General features: G+C 46.4%; 1 protein-coding gene across 9 annotated transcripts in view; it reads left to right on the forward strand.

Annotated features, from left to right (window-relative positions):
- The window catches only part of CLASRP (CLK4 associating serine/arginine rich protein), a 531,120-nt gene that overhangs the window by 172,026 nt on the left and 343,533 nt on the right, over positions 1-15,561 (forward strand). For all 9 annotated transcript variants that reach the window (XR_003859212.1, XR_003859213.1, XR_003859215.1 and 6 more), the window contains one exon: positions 11,931-12,070. Coding sequence is in view for 4 of the 9 variants with exons in the window: in XM_029620007.1 (XP_029475867.1) it covers positions 11,931-12,070 (140 nt within the window). In the remaining 5 variants the exon portion in view is untranslated. The remainder of the gene's footprint in view (positions 1-11,930; positions 12,071-15,561) is intronic.

Here is a 15,561-nt window from a genome sequence, read left to right on the forward strand (position 1 = left end):
TAGGACACTAGCTGATTAATTAGTAAATTCACCTTTAAATTTAAAGTACTCTAATTGCAACTCCCTAGTATCCTAAACTTAACTAGGAACTCAATAAAATGAAGATGAAGGCAGCAGTCCAGCAGCAAGAGGGGGCTTTCCAGTCTTTTGCATTGAGTGTCACATGTATGAATTTTTATCCGCCAGTGAGAGATTGTATGTGCGCACTCTGTGCAAAGAGCTCCTGGCTCTCAGGGAATGAGTCCGATCTCTGGAGGCTAGAGTAGCAGACTTGGAGGAGCTGAGGCAGACAGAGAGGTACATTGATGAGACCTTCAGGGACATAGTAGCCAAGTCCCAAATCCAGTCTGACAGTCCCAGTGCTGCCTTGGATCAGTAAGGTCTCCCAGTAGGAGACCTTTCCTGGTGTAGCAGGAAGTGATCCCGTAGCAAGGACCTGCTCTCCAGGTGATGTATTGTCCTCCCGCACTGAGGACAAGTCTCCCAGGGCTACTGCCCAGGAGGGAAGGGTTAGGCAGGCCATCATAGTTGGTGATTCGATTATTAGAAATGTAGATATTAGGGTAGCTGGTGGATGTGAGGACCGCCTGGTAACATGCCTGCCTGGTGCGAAGGTGGCAGACCTCACGCGTCACCTAGATAGGATTATAGACAGTGCTGGGGAGGAGCCGGCTGTCGTGGTACATGAGGGCACCAACGACATAGGAAAATGTGGGAGAGAGGTTCTAGAAGCCAAATTTAGGATTTTAGGTAGCTGAAATCCAGAACCTCCAGGGTGGCATTCTCTGAAATACTCCCTGTTCCACATGCAGGTCCCCAGAGGCAGGCAGAGCTCCAGAGTTTCAATGTGTGGATGAGGAGATGGTGCAGGGAAGAGGGATTCAGTTTTGTAAGGAACTGGGGAAACTTTTGGGGAAAGGGGAGACTTTTCCGAAAGGATGGGCTCCACCTTAACCAGAGTGGAACCAAGCTGCTGGCACTAACTTTCAAAAAGGAGATAGAGCAGCTTTTAAATTAGAACAGAGGGGAAAGCCAACAATCACTCAGCAGCTTCTAAGGCGACTATTTCATGCTGGATTAAGGAAGCAATCAGCTCGGCTTACATAGCCCGGGGGCGACAAGTGCCTTTGGGTCTCAGAGCTCATTCCACCTGGGCCCAGGCTACTTCTTGGGCAGAGTGTCAGCTCCTGTCACCCCAGGGGATATGTAAGGCAGCAGTGTGTTCCTCACTACACACTTTCACGAAACATTATCGACTGGACGTTAACGCGTCTGGTGAGTCGTCCTTTGAGAGTGTTCTGCGCGTGGGTCTTTCGGGTTCCCGCTCAGTGTAGGGTGGCTTGGGTACATCCCACTTCTCTGGACTGATCTTGGTATGTTCAGGAAACGAAAATTGGTTCTTACCTGCTAATTTATGTTCCTGTAATACCACAGATCAGTCCAGAGGCCCACCCCTTTCTTCAGATGCCGAAAGACTGCCTTTGCTTGAAGTTTGTTGTGTTTTTTGCATGGAGCTTCGTTTTTGCAGATATGCTCGATGGAACAGGTTTTTGTTTATGATTGATTCGGGTTCGAATTTGTTAATGTGGGCAACGAGGTTGTCAGTTGGTTTGTGTTCAACCTCGTAGGTTTGTTAGTGATATTAGTGTGGGCTTGGGTACAGGCCAATACTGAGGGACTGCAGGTGGCACTCTAGTATATATGGCAGTGCCCAAAGTTTTGCTCTCTGACTCCATCTGCTGGTAGGGATACACAACCCACTTCTCTGGACTCATCTGTGGTATTACAGCAATGAAAACTAGGTAAGAACCAATTTTCATTTAATATCATTTAACTGCAATACATTCTTGAATAACCTAAAAAAATATATTAGCATAGTGCCGTCTACTATTACACAAAATCCATACGAAGAATATTACCATACCAAGAATATTTTCCGTCTACAGTTTGTATCGCACCGATTCTATTCTCTAATTAAACTCCTATTTCTTTTAGCATCCCAGGCATGTTCCCCCATTTTTATTAAATGTATATCCATAAATATCTTGGGCAAATGCAACACTAATTTCTTGGTAGGTAAGAACGGTAGAAACACTGCAGTACAGATTTTATGTAAGAACGGGAGTAGCACCATGGCATTGATTGCACTGACAATCTGTTGTCCTATTTTTTTTCTGGGTTTTTTTTTTTAACTTCTTTTCCTATTTTAGTTATGTAGAAAAGCCCGAACCGTTTCCATTTTTGATGTAGAACCTTTACAGTAAACCATTGTAGCCTATAAGTCCCAAGCATCCATCATTAAGTCAATAATTTTTACTTATCTAGATATCATGAAGCTTGCTGCGGTTCTAAGGTAATCAGTGGATACACCACATTGCTACATATTTTTTGTATCGTGAACACCACAGAACTAACTCCTTTTTCTATATGAGTAATGTTCAGTCCCCCAGACTCGCTTTAGACACGCCCCCCTCATTGATTGACAGATGTCTTGGTGCCAAATTTTCCCTTTAAATGCATTTCAAAAACACTATGTACACATTTGCCTGAATGAGTGGAGATGGCACAATCAGTCATGAAGAGCACTGTAAACAAATACTTGCTTGTTCTTATTGTGTTCCCTGCCTTGAGGTACTTTAACTTTTCAGTGCATTAAATAATATTGATTAGTTTGACACAATATAAACACTGGCGCTTTTTGTCTACAAACACACATCATTTAGAGATATTTGAAAGTATATTTCATCTGTTCTCCAGAAAACACGAGTAGTATACAAACAATATATGATAACTATTATAACAGAAGCAAGCTTTATGTTGATTCAGTAAGTGGAGAAGCATTTTTATTACGTTTGGCGTTTTGTGCACTTTTTTTAAAATAATAAACAGGTTAGAAGCACAATTTGGTTGGTATATTAGAGATTCAGTCCACACCATTCACCTAGTATATCATCACTTTATACTGAATCGCACTTGTATAGACCTGGCCATATGACTAGTCTATATAGCATAGAACCACAGAACTATTTAGATGCAAGCACAGCACAATTTAAACGTGTCCTGATTTGACATTAGTTCTATGAATTCTTTCAATATTATTTATTCTTTTTTATAGATTTTAGACACATTTTTACAGTGGGAAATACATACGGGTTCATGCAACACATTATCCACAACTGTATGGAGGCACCAACCTTATTGCTTTCTGTATTTTATGAAAGTAAATACCAATATTCACCTTGAATGCAGCAAATAAAGATAGAAGCAGAAACAATCATACATATCAGTTTCACTTCTGCACATCCGTACATTTTATTTACATTTTATAATTTTAATGATTTATTTCTTATTTTTTACTTTTAAGCTCTCAAGTTGATTTTGTGTAATAGTAGACTGCACTACGCTAATATATTTTTTAGGTTATTTAAGACTGTATTGCAGTTAAATGAGATTAACATTCAGTATTCAAGGCACTGTCATATTTTTGCAGATACACGGATATTTCCATAAAGATATTGTATTACAGATTTGATTTATTGTGAATGGTGCCTGGTCCAAACTAGAATTTGAGGTAACAACTTTTGATATTCAAACACACATTGGGTTTTTGTTTAATTATATTACTAACACAAGTTTGTAAAGGGAATTTTTAAAAATAATCTTTCACGATTATGGATTTACAGCTTTTTACATTTTTAAAAAATGAAAAAATTCTTTTTACTGTCAATATAGTCTACTTTTTTGGTTTAATCACATATAAGGGTAATTTTAGAATCTTAATTTAAGCAAATGATGATCGATGTTGCAGAATTGCTTATTTATGTCCCCTGTTTCATGTCACCATTTTTTTTTAATCTTTATGCAAGTTTTACAAAATCTAACAAGATAACTCTTGATAAGAAATACAGAGAAAAAAACATCATATCACAGTGGGTAAACATTTTTTTTTTTTTTTTTTTTTAAACATCAAATCATTTCCTTCTCTGATATCTAACATTCAAATTGGAGGGGGCTGGAATTACACAACCTAAAGAAATCTGCAGTTAACAATATCAAAAGAAATAGACTGCTACAGTAGCTTTAGCAAAGATTGCTTTCCTAGCGTGTAGCCAGATGGACTCAGAACAAATGGGTACAGTGTGCTCGTGCTAGCAGTTGGAGACGGATCTGACGTCAGCATGGGTACATATACCCCCACAGGAAGCAAAGCAACTCAGTAATTTCCGTCTCCAAAGCAGTTTGGAGTGCCTGCACGCTCGCTGAGCGTGTTTTCCAATACTACTTTCTACTTTCTACTTCTATATTCTATTTACTAAATTTCTACAGGAACACGAGCCCCGCACTCCTGCGGTGATACCCTCGGGTCCCTCCCCCAGTTGAGTTTCCCGGGGTGATTTCCGCGATCCCTCGGAGGTCTAGGCCTCGGTCCGGTGGCCGAATCGCGGCAGGGATCTAGCCCCCGAGCGTGAAGGGCTCGGGTCGGGCTGAGAGGCGCCTCGGTCCCGGCGTGGACTTAGCCCCGAGCGAGACGAGTTCAGCGGCTTAGAGGCAGTGGGTGCATTTCCTCAAGTGCGGCGGTGAAGGTATTTCCCCTCTCCCCTCGCAGCCGGAGACCACCCAGGTTCCAACCGGGAAGCGCCGAGGATCAGGTAAGGCGTACATCTCTTATTTTTGGTCTCCGAGGGACGAGGATCGGCGGCGTTGCCTGTATGCGGCGCGCCATGGAGGTCGCCATTTTGTCGGCCTTGTTCAGGTATTGAGCGCTCATGATAGGCGCCTGTATATGATTAAGCGCATATTGGATATCATTGAGCGTATATTGCTGACCGCATATTATTGAGCGCATATTGGATATCATTGAGCGTATATTGCTGACCGCATATTATTGAGCGCATATTTGATATCATTGAGCGTATATTGCTGCCGCATATTATTGAGCGCATATTGTATTATGAGTAATTGCTGCCGCATATTGTTGAGCGCATATTGTATTAAGCGCATATTGCTGCCGCATATTATTGAGCGCATATTGTATTAAGCGCATATTGTTGAGCGCATATTGTATTAAGCGTATATTGCTGCCACATATTATTGAGCGCATATTGTATTAAGCGCATATTCTTCAGCGCTACATTCGCAAGCCGCGATGGAACATTCGAACGCCACAGCACCGCCGCAGGAGACGCTGGGGCGTGCCTCCTGATTCCGGCGTGAAAGCTCTTGGCCTCTGCTCAGCATGCCAGCTTAAAGCCACGCACAGCGAGGAGCCAGACTCCCTTTGTGCCCAATGTGAGGAGGCAGTGGGAGCCTCGGGCCAGGACCAGTCTCAACCGAGATTTGCTGACAGTTCCCCAGGGGCCACCCCGGATCTAGCGGGCAGTCTCGAACAACCTGGGATCCCGGGGGACCTGGTACCCCGACGACTAGAGACCGCTTCCATTTCCTGGGTGGATCTCTTTAAGGGGATCCATGCCTTTGTACAGATGTAATCAGCTTCCCGCCAGGCCCTGCTGCTGCTCCGGCTGATCCTGCCCCTGGACCTTCGTGCCCTTATCGTGGGCACCCGCCTCCGGGCAGTCCGGTTCATGCGGACCCTGATGTCTCGGAGGACGAGTCTGAACCCCCCAAGGAGGGGGAACTTCCCTCGGGGATTGAGCCGTTCTTTCCCAAGGAAGATCTCTCCAACCTGGTATCTCAGTGCCTGGTGGAGTTGGCTATTACAGGCCCCAGCACTACGGTGCCATCTATGCAGAACCCTCTGCTGGAAGGTCTTCGTCCTACAGCCCGCCATTTTCCCTTCTTACAAGCAGCACAGCAACTGATAGATTTGGAATGGGCTGCACCAGCGGCCTCATTCAAAGGGGGTCGGGCCCTGACGGGCATGTACCCCCTGGACCCGGCAATCAAGGAGATGCTGGCGTGCCCTCAGGTGGACGCCTTGGTTAGCGCTGTGGTCAAGCGCACTACCATTCCAGTTGAGGGGGGGGCGGTCCTCAAGGAGCCTCATGACCGGCGACTGGACGCCATTCTGAAACAGACTTTTGAGGTGGCAGCTCTATCTTTGCGGATCGCAACCTGCTGCACAGTGGTGACGTGTTCCTGTTTGTCACAGGTCAGGAACAATGCTCCGGCAGCGGACATGGAGTCAGCTCTCTCGTTCCTCACGGATGCCGCATCCGACCTAGTCCGTACGACAGCCAAGGGGGTCTCATCCTCTGTAGCTGCCAGGAGGCAGCTCTGGATACGGAACTGGTCAGCCGATGCTCCTTCGAAGACACGCCTCACCAGAATGCCCTTTAAGGGTTCTTTCCTGTTCGGCAGCGACCTTGATAAACTGGCCAGCACATGGGGCGCCTCTCCAGTACCTCGACTGCCGGAAGATAGGTTCAAAAGGACCCAGCGCGCCTTTCCGAGGCCCTCCAGAGGTAGAAGCTCCCAACACTTCACTCCCTATAGGAGTCGCTACCAGGCACCTCATCCTCAGGCCAGGAACCAGTCCTTTCGGACCAAGCAGCATAACAGGGGAGCAGGCTCGGGTTCACGGCCCGGCCGTGCCTCCCAATAAGAATCAGCCGACCCATCCGGGGGACGGAGTCATAGGGGGCAGGTTAACCCTCTTCTACCCCAGATGGGTCGAGATTACGTCGGATCAGTGGGTCCTCGCCATCATCCGAGAGGGATATTATCTGGACTTCCATCATCTCCCTCCGGACAGGTTTGTGGAGTCTTCGTGTCCAATACACAAGAAGGCGGCATTGGAAGCTACCCTGGCGAGGCTCCTGTCCTTGAAAGCCATAATCCCAGTACCTGCACGGGAAATGGATTCTGGGCACTATTCCATTTATTTCATGGTACCCAAGAAAGAGGGCACTTTCCGGCCCGTACTGGACCTCAAGTCGGTCAATCGATACTTAAGGGTCCCGAGGTTTTGCATGGAAACTCTGCGCTCAGTCAAGACCGCAGTACAGCCAGGAGAATTTCTCACGGCCTTAGACTTGTCAGAAGCCTACCTGCATATCCCGATCCATGAGGATCATCAGCGCTACCTACGCTTCAAGGTTCTGGGACGCCACTTCCAATTCCGGGCTTTGCCCTTCGGGTTAGCCATGGCGCCGCGGACCTTCACCAAGGTGATCGTAGTGGTAGCAGCGGCGCTCAGACGGGAAGGAATCCTTGTCCATCCCTACCTAGACGATTGGCTGATCAGGGCGAAATCACTAGAGGAGAGCCATCGGGCAACCAACAGAGTGATCGCCCTTCTGGAAAGCCTAGGATGGGTAGTCAACCTCAACAAGAGTTGCCTACAGCCTTCCCAATCACTGGAATACCTGGGAGTCCAGTTCGACACCCAGGCAGACAAAGTCAGTCTCACTACCAAGAGGAGGTTAAAACTTCAGACGCGTCTCCGGTCCTTGATGGGAGCCAGCCGGCCCATAGCTTGGGATTATCTGCAGGTTCTCGGCCTCATGGCATCCACCCTGGAAGTGGTACCCTGGGCAAGGGCCCATATGAGACCTCTACAACGCTCCCTGCTCTCTCGCTGGAGCCCCTGCTTCCGGAATTATTCCACGCATCTACCTCTGCCAGCCAGAGTGCGGACCCAGTTACGGTGGTGGTTGCAGTCCAACCACACGAGCAGGGGGTCGAAGATGTCCTCCCCACGTGGACTCTGCTCACCACAGATGCCAGCCTGAGCGGATGGGGAGCACACTGCGAAGAACTCACCGCACAAGGGCGGTGGAACAGAGAAGAGTCAGGGTGGAACATCAACCGTCTAGAGGCACGAGCAGTCCGGTTAGCCTGCCTGCAATTTGCTCACAGACTGCGGAACCGGGCAGTCAGAGTGATGTCCGACAACGCCACCACGGTGGCATACATCAACCATCAGGGCAGAACCAGAAGCCGACAGGTGTCCCTAGAGATAGCCCCGCTGATGGCTTGGGCAGAGGCGAATCTTCAGGACATCTCCGCCGTCCACATTGCCGGGAAGGACAACACCACGGCAGACTTCCTCAGCAGAGAGAGCCTAAATCTGGGGGAATGGCAGCTGTCGCCCACAGCCTTCCAGATGATTGTGGATCACTGGGGGATTCCGGACATGGACTTACTTGCGGACAGGTCCAATGCTCAAGTACCCAGATACTTCAGCCGCAAGCGAGATCCGTTCTCTCACGGGATCGACACCCTGGTTCAGCCATGGCCTCCAGAGACCCTGTTATACGCCTTTCCTCCGTGGCCCCTGCTGGGCACCCTTATCCACAAGATTCAGCAGCACCGGGGCCTAGTTCTTCTAGTGGCGCCAGACTGGCCAAGAAGACCCTAGTACGCGGATATGAGAAGACTACTGGCAGGGGAGCCCCTTCCCCTGCCTCCTCTCAGGGACCTGCTTCGTCAAGGTCCCATCCTCCACGAGGATCCAGCTCAATTCTCTCTTACGGTCTGACCATTGAGAGGGCTAGACTGAAGAAAAGAGGTTACTCGGAGCCCGTGATAGATACACTCCTCCGAGCTCGCAAGTTTTCCACATCCTTCACCTACATAAGGATCTGGAGAGTATTTGAAGCCTGGTGCGACACTCATGGCACCAATCCACATGCGACTACTATCCCTATTGTTCTGGATTTCCTGCAGGATGGGCTTCAGAAGGGTCTCTCCCTCAGCTCCATCAAGGTTCAGGTGGCTGCGCTGTCTTGCTACGGTCCCAGGAGGGATGGCAAGACCATTGCCACGCATCCAGATTTTTCTCGCTTCCTGAAAGGAGTCAAGCACATTCGTCCGCCACTGAAGTGGCCAGTGCCCCTGTGGAATCTCAACCTTGTTTTGGATTTCCTCGTGGGATCCACCTTCAGACCCCTTCGGGGCCTGTATCTCCATTCGCTAACTTTGAAGATGGTGTTCTTGCTGGCAGTGTGTTCAGTACGCCGCATCTCAGAGCTACAAGCGCTGTCCTGCCGTGATCCCTTTCTCAGAATCACTCCTGAGGCTATCCATTTTCGCACGGTTCTCTCCTTTCTCCCTAAAGTAGTCTCACAATTTCACCTCAACCAAACCATATCCAAATCAGAAGAAGGGCGTTTACTACGCCATCTCGACATCGGCAGGTTGCTGCCCAGATATCTGGAAATGACCCAAAAAGCACAAAGGAAGGTGATCTATAAAAGCCGTCAGGTTGAACAAAGGAATAGATGCCAATGGTCTTGAAAGAAACTTTATTGAAGTGGAGACACAAGGTAGCCCGACTCAGGCCGAGTTTCGCCGTATCAGGACGGCTGCCTCAGGGGCTTGTATGTATTCTCTTCAGTACACAAATTAAACAATTTCTGTATGGAGGATCATATATACCATTATATGATCAGTAAAAGTAATATATCTGGTAGTTGCATGCACGGATCGATCTCCACTTGTGCGGTACTACCATGGGAAGCTTGCTGGGCACACTGGATGGACCATCTGTCCCTTTCTGCCTTTATTTCTATGTTTCTATGAAAGAGGGATTGTGATCCTCATAGCCCTTCATTGGCCGAAATCGGTCTGGTTTCCATTCCTGCGAGAATTGTCCATCTGGAAACCAGTCTAGGCACTTCCCTGGATCTGATCATGCAAGATCATAGCAGTCTACGACATCCGAACCTCCAGGCCCTATTGCTCTCAGCCTGGATGTTGAGAGGTTAATCCTGTAGCCACTTGATCTTTCTGAGGATGTATCTTGGGTCCTGCTGGCTTCTAGAAAGCCTTCCACTAGAAAGCCCTGTGGTCTGAAGTGGAGGAGGTTTTCCATGTGGTGTGAGCAGAAGGCCCTAGATCCGTTCTCCTGGCCCAATCAAAAAGTGCTTGACCTACTTCTACACATATCTGAGGCTGGTTTAAAAACCAGCTCCATCAGAGTTCATCTTAGTGCGATTGGTGCATACCAACATGGTGTAGATAGTACACCCATCTCTGTGCAGCCTAAAGTTGTACATTTCATACTTCAGTTGAAGCCTTCCCTAAGGTCTCTGCTGTGTCTTGGGACTTCAGCATAGTGTTGGCTCAGCTGATGAAACCTCCTTTTGAGCTGCTGCACACCTGCAACCTGAAGTACCTGACCTGCAAGGTCATATTTTTGGTGGTGGTCACTTCAGCATGAGGGTCAGCAAGCTCTAGACCTTAGCTACTTATCTACCTTATACTAAGTTTTTGCGTGACAGGGTGATGTTGCGTACACACCCTAAGTTCTTGCCTAAAGTGTTGATGGGTTTCCATCTTAACCAGTCAATCGTCCTGCCAATTTTCTTTCCCAGGACCTATTTGCACCAAGGCAATGAGCACTGCACAGTTTGGACTGCAAGTGAGCCTTAGCCTTCTACTTAGAGCAGACAGAAGCCCGTAGACAGTCCACCCAATTTTGTATTTTTTTTGATAGAAATAGTTTGGGCATTGCTGTTGCCAAACAGATAATATCCAATTGGCTAGCAGTTTGCATCTCCTTCTGTTATGCCCAATCGGAATGCATCTTGGGGTCATGTCAAGGCTCATTCTGTTAGAGCCATGGCAGCGTCGGTAGCTCACTTGTGAGCAGTTCCCGAGGAGGCGATCTGCAAGGCTGCAATATTGAGTTCTCTCCACACATTACTGTATGGCTAGGGATGGCTGACTCAACAGTAGGTTTGGCCAGTCTTTTCTTCGGAACCTGTTTGAGATGTAAAACTTAACTCTCCCAACTTAGGGTTCGTTGTTTGGGTTCAGGCTGTCCACCTCTCTGTTACCAAAAGCACCGGTGGTGTTGTGCCAGTTGGCACCTGATTAGGGGTCTGTTGGTCCCCTTTTGTGTTGGGGAGCAGCCTGTAGCTAGGGATTCACTCATGTGTGAGGGCTACCATCCTGTTTTTCCTTGGAGACAGCAGAGTTGCTTACCTGGTCAGGTGTTTTCCAAGGACAGCAGGATGCTAGTCCTCACGTAACCTGCCCGCCGCTCCATGGAGTTGGGTTTCTCCTAATTTTATTTTATTGTAATTCTATGTTACGAGACTGAAGAGGGACCTCACTTGGACATGTACTTTAGGGCAAATACGGGCATGCTCAGGGTGCCTAGACAAAGTTTCTAGAAACTTTGACATAAGTTTTCTGTATCAGGCTCCATCTGATGATGTCACCCATGTGTGAGGACTAGCATCCTGCTGTCCTTGGAGAACACCTGTTACAGGTAAGGAACTCTGCTTTATCTTTCCATCTTTCCATGTGAGCTGCTACAGTTTCTGGTCCTCTAGCACTATAATATGCTCCTCCCACTTGTGCTAGGTGAGGAACAAAAATTTCATTTGGGGGAGATGTGGTAGCACTGCTCCCAGTACATCAGCCCTGATTTGTCCCCCTTAAGTACAGCTCTGCCCACAATATTACCATCAATGGACCCCTTACCCCTCCCAGAGGGGTAAGGGGTCATCACTATCTGAATCCCTTCAGGATAGAAAGAGACTTCCATACTAGTACTAGAATCTGCTTCCCGAGTGATATCCAGAGCCCTAGAGAGAGAGTGACCCAGGAACACTACCACGGCAACCCCATTCCAAAAAAGACACCCTAATCCCTCTTCCTTTAGTTTATATGTCATCTCTTACAAGGATATGCTCTTAAGAGTTAACACGTTTTTTTACTGGTTCTTGGCTTTAATTCCCAATACTAGATTTTTAGTTGCCCTTAAAGCTGCAGAATTTCCTTTTCTCCTATTCTGTTGGGATTAAGATGGGCCTTTCAGTGCTGACACTTGTACTATTCCAAGTTATTCTCCAATCATTCTGAGGTTAGCACCCAAGCCTTCAGTTTGCCATTTTCTTTGTAAAGAAAGTGAAAATGCTGGGATGCTGCTCAGGCACCATGTCTTGGGTAGCTCACAAGAAGACTTCAGTATATCTTTATGCAATCATGGACTCTAGTTCTTTGTTTCTTGACAGATTGGCTGAGAAAAAGGCCTCCATTGGTTACACATATGAAGACAGTACTGTGGCTGAAACAGAGAAATCCTCAGACAAAGAAGAGGAGGATTCAGAGGAAGATAGCAATTCTGATGAAGATGAAGTTATTCCAGATATTGGTAGGTTGCCCTGGTTGCAGTATTCCTCACTTTCCTTAGTACCAGCAAATTTTAAAAATCGAGAAACTGAAAAAAAGCGTTTGCAGTTAGTAGTATAATGGGTACACGATCAATCAAACTGATTGACAGGTGAGATAAGGATGACAGCAGCCAATCAGCATTCACTTCCGGTCTAAGCCCCGCCCATGCCCTGCACACTCCCTATAGAAGTGAATGGGGGCGTAGCCACGCCCCCTCCTGTCTCATCCTGCCCTCGACCCTTTCTGATGACGTTTTAGGGGGTATGTTTTTGGGGGGCGGTGTGGGGTGGACTTCCGGTTATGTCATACCCGCGACGTCACAGGGGGTGTGGCTTGGGGCTGGGGTGTGGGCGGGGCCATCTGTGACATCATTGGGGGGTGGGCTGTGGGAGGGGCTCCCCATTCACTTCTATTGGGGGGAGGAGCATCGATGGGGTCTGGGGTGGGGCCAGGGGTGTGGCCTGGAGGCGTGGTTGAGGGTGGGATGGGGCGTGGCTACACCCCATTCGCTTCTATAGGGAGTGGTCGGGGCTTAGACCGGAAGTGAATGCTGATTGGCTGCTGTCATCCTTATCTCGCCTGTCAATCAGTTTGATTGATCGTGTACCCATTATACTACTGAGGTTATCAAATTTGAGGATGATACAAAATTATTCATAGTAGTTAAATCACAAGCAGACTGTGATACATTACAGGAGGACCTTGCAAGACTGGAAGTTTGGGCATCCAAATGGCAGATGAAATTTAATGTGGACAAGTGCAAGGTGTTGCATATAAGGAAAAATAACCCTTGCTGTAGTTACACGATGTTAGGTTCCATATTAGGAGCTACCACCCAGGAAAAAGATCTAGGCATCATGGTGAATAATATATTGAAATAGTTGGCTCAGTGTGCTGCAGCAGTCAAAAAAGCAAATAGAATGTTAGGAATTATTAGGAAGGGAATGGTTAATAGAACGGAAAATGTCATAATGCCTCTGTATCGCTCCATGGTGAGACCGCACCTTGAATACTGTGTACAATTCTGGTCGCCGCATCTCAAAAAAGATATAGTTGCGATGGAGAAGGTACAGAGAAGGGCAACCAAAATGATAAAGGGGATGGAACAGCTCCCCTATGAGGAAAGGCTGAAGAGGTTAGGGCTGTTCAGCTTGGAGAAGAGATGGCTGAGGGGGGATATGATAGAGGTGTTTAAGATCATGAGAGGTCTTGAACGAATAGATGTGAATCGGTTATTTACACTTTCGAATAATAGAAGGACTAGGGGGCACTCCATGAAGTTAGCAAGTAACACATTTAAGACTAATCGGAGAAAATTCTTTTTCACTCAACGCACAATAAAGCTCTGGAATTTGTTGCCAGAGGAGGTGGTTAGTGCATTTATTTATTTATTTATTTAGCATTTTTCTATACCTACATTCGCACGAGACATCACATCGGTTTCCAGATAACAGCAAATTCAGCCAACAGGGCTTTACATTGTAACTGATGATATAACTGGGGGGGAGGGGAGGGAAGGGGGCAGGGCAGTAACTTGGAACTAAATGAGTATGCTGGGAACAGAGGAGGGGAATAAGGGGGATTATTTACAAAAAGCAGGAGTTAGTGTAGCTGGGTTCAAAAAAGGGTTGGATAAGTTCTTGGAGGAGAAGTCCATCAATGGCTATTAATCAATTATACTTAGGGAATAGCCACTGCTATTAATTGCATCAGTAATCACCAACAAACCTCTTTCCCTTTTTACTCAATTCTCCAACTTTTGCTGTTTCAAGGGAAAACCTTGCCCGGTGGTTTTTGTACGGGGGCTTAATGTAAGGATAACCGATTTGCACTTATCCTTTTTGTTCGCCCCGTCTATTATTCTTTATTATTTCTGAAAGTATCTGCTTTTTTATTATTAATTTTCTAATATTTTTTCTTTTTTCTTAAAATCCCTTCTCCCCGGCTGCTTATCCGACCCACTGTATTTTTTTATTGTAAACTTATCAAGGTCGCCGCCTTTATTGATTTTCATGGGTTCGGATCTGCCCATCCGACATAGTGCCGAAACATGGCCAATGTGCCTGCTTCAGGGACTGCGGGAGAATTTGCCACTGAATCCAATACCGGGTTCAGTGTCTGTATCAAGTTTAACAAATAAAAATTTTTAAATGTATGGTATCTAATTAAAACATTATTTCTTCAGTTTACTTTCGATTTAATCATGTTCCCACCTTCTCAAGAGATAATTACTTACTTTTTTATGTGCCGTGTATCAAGTGAGCGACACCTTCTGTTCTTGTCTTGGGGTCCTATCTATTCTGGCTATTTTTATACCTACCGCGGGTACACACCTCCCTATCTTATCCAGACCGAGGCTACCTCCAGTGTATTCAATTAAGGATGATTGTCTATCCTCACTACACCCTTCTCCTTGATGCTGTTTGCAGCTTTGTTCAACCTCCAAGTGTATTTTTTTACTCTAATATCATTAGTTTAACCAATGTGTTGCGTTCAGCTTATGCCTATATTCAAAGTATTACCCTGTGCTTTTGTTTTTTGATCTTTCAAAATTTTACCCCACTATCGCCACTGCCGGACCTGGTTGAAACCAGCATCTCTATTAACCTATTAGTCCTGCTAATGTACTGCGGACCTGGTGGGGAACTAGTCCCCTCCACGTCTGCTTGCAGTCCCTGCCTTGTGATCCAATTACTCTTGACATCATGTGATCGAACTGGGGGCGGGCCTGGGTGGGGACTCGAGTCCATGCCCATCTATTGCCTTACGGACTTGATAGAGACCTAAATTGTTTGAGTTCGCCCATAGTTAATCTTTTAGTTACATCCTAATCAATTTATTGTCATTTTTACTCTGAATTTATTAATAGGAAAAGTAAAAAGTCATTGGATAGGTGGCAATGTCCTTTCGTGGATTACAAACTGGCTAAAAGACAGGAAACAGAGAGTAGGATTAAATGGACAATTTTCTCAGTGGAAGGGAGTGGGCAGTGGAGTGCCTCAGGGATCTGTATTTGGACCCTTACTTTTCAATATAGTTATAAATGACGTGGAAAGAAATATTACGAGGTAATCAAATTTGCAGATGATACAAAATTGTTCAGAGTAGTTAAATCACAAGCAGATTGTGATAAATTGCAGGAAGACCTTGTGTGACTGGAAAATTGGGCATCAAAATGGCAGATGAAATTTAATGTGGATAAGTGCAAGGTAATGCATATAGGGAAAAATAACCCATGCCATAGTTACATAATATTAGGTGCTACTACCCAAGAAAGAGATCTAGACGTCATAGTGGATAACACATTGAAATCATCAGTTCAGTGTGCTGCGGCAGTCAAAAAAGCAAACAGAATGTTGGGAATTATCAGAAAGGGAATGGTGAATAAAACGGAAAATGTCATAACGCCTGTGTATTGCTCCGTGGTGAGACCGCAACCTGTGTACAATTCTGGTTGCTGCATCTCAAAAA

The sequence above is a fragment of the Rhinatrema bivittatum genome, chromosome 11 (genome assembly GCF_901001135.1).
Source record: "Rhinatrema bivittatum chromosome 11, aRhiBiv1.1, whole genome shotgun sequence".
Taxonomy (NCBI): domain Eukaryota; kingdom Metazoa; phylum Chordata; class Amphibia; order Gymnophiona; family Rhinatrematidae; genus Rhinatrema; species Rhinatrema bivittatum.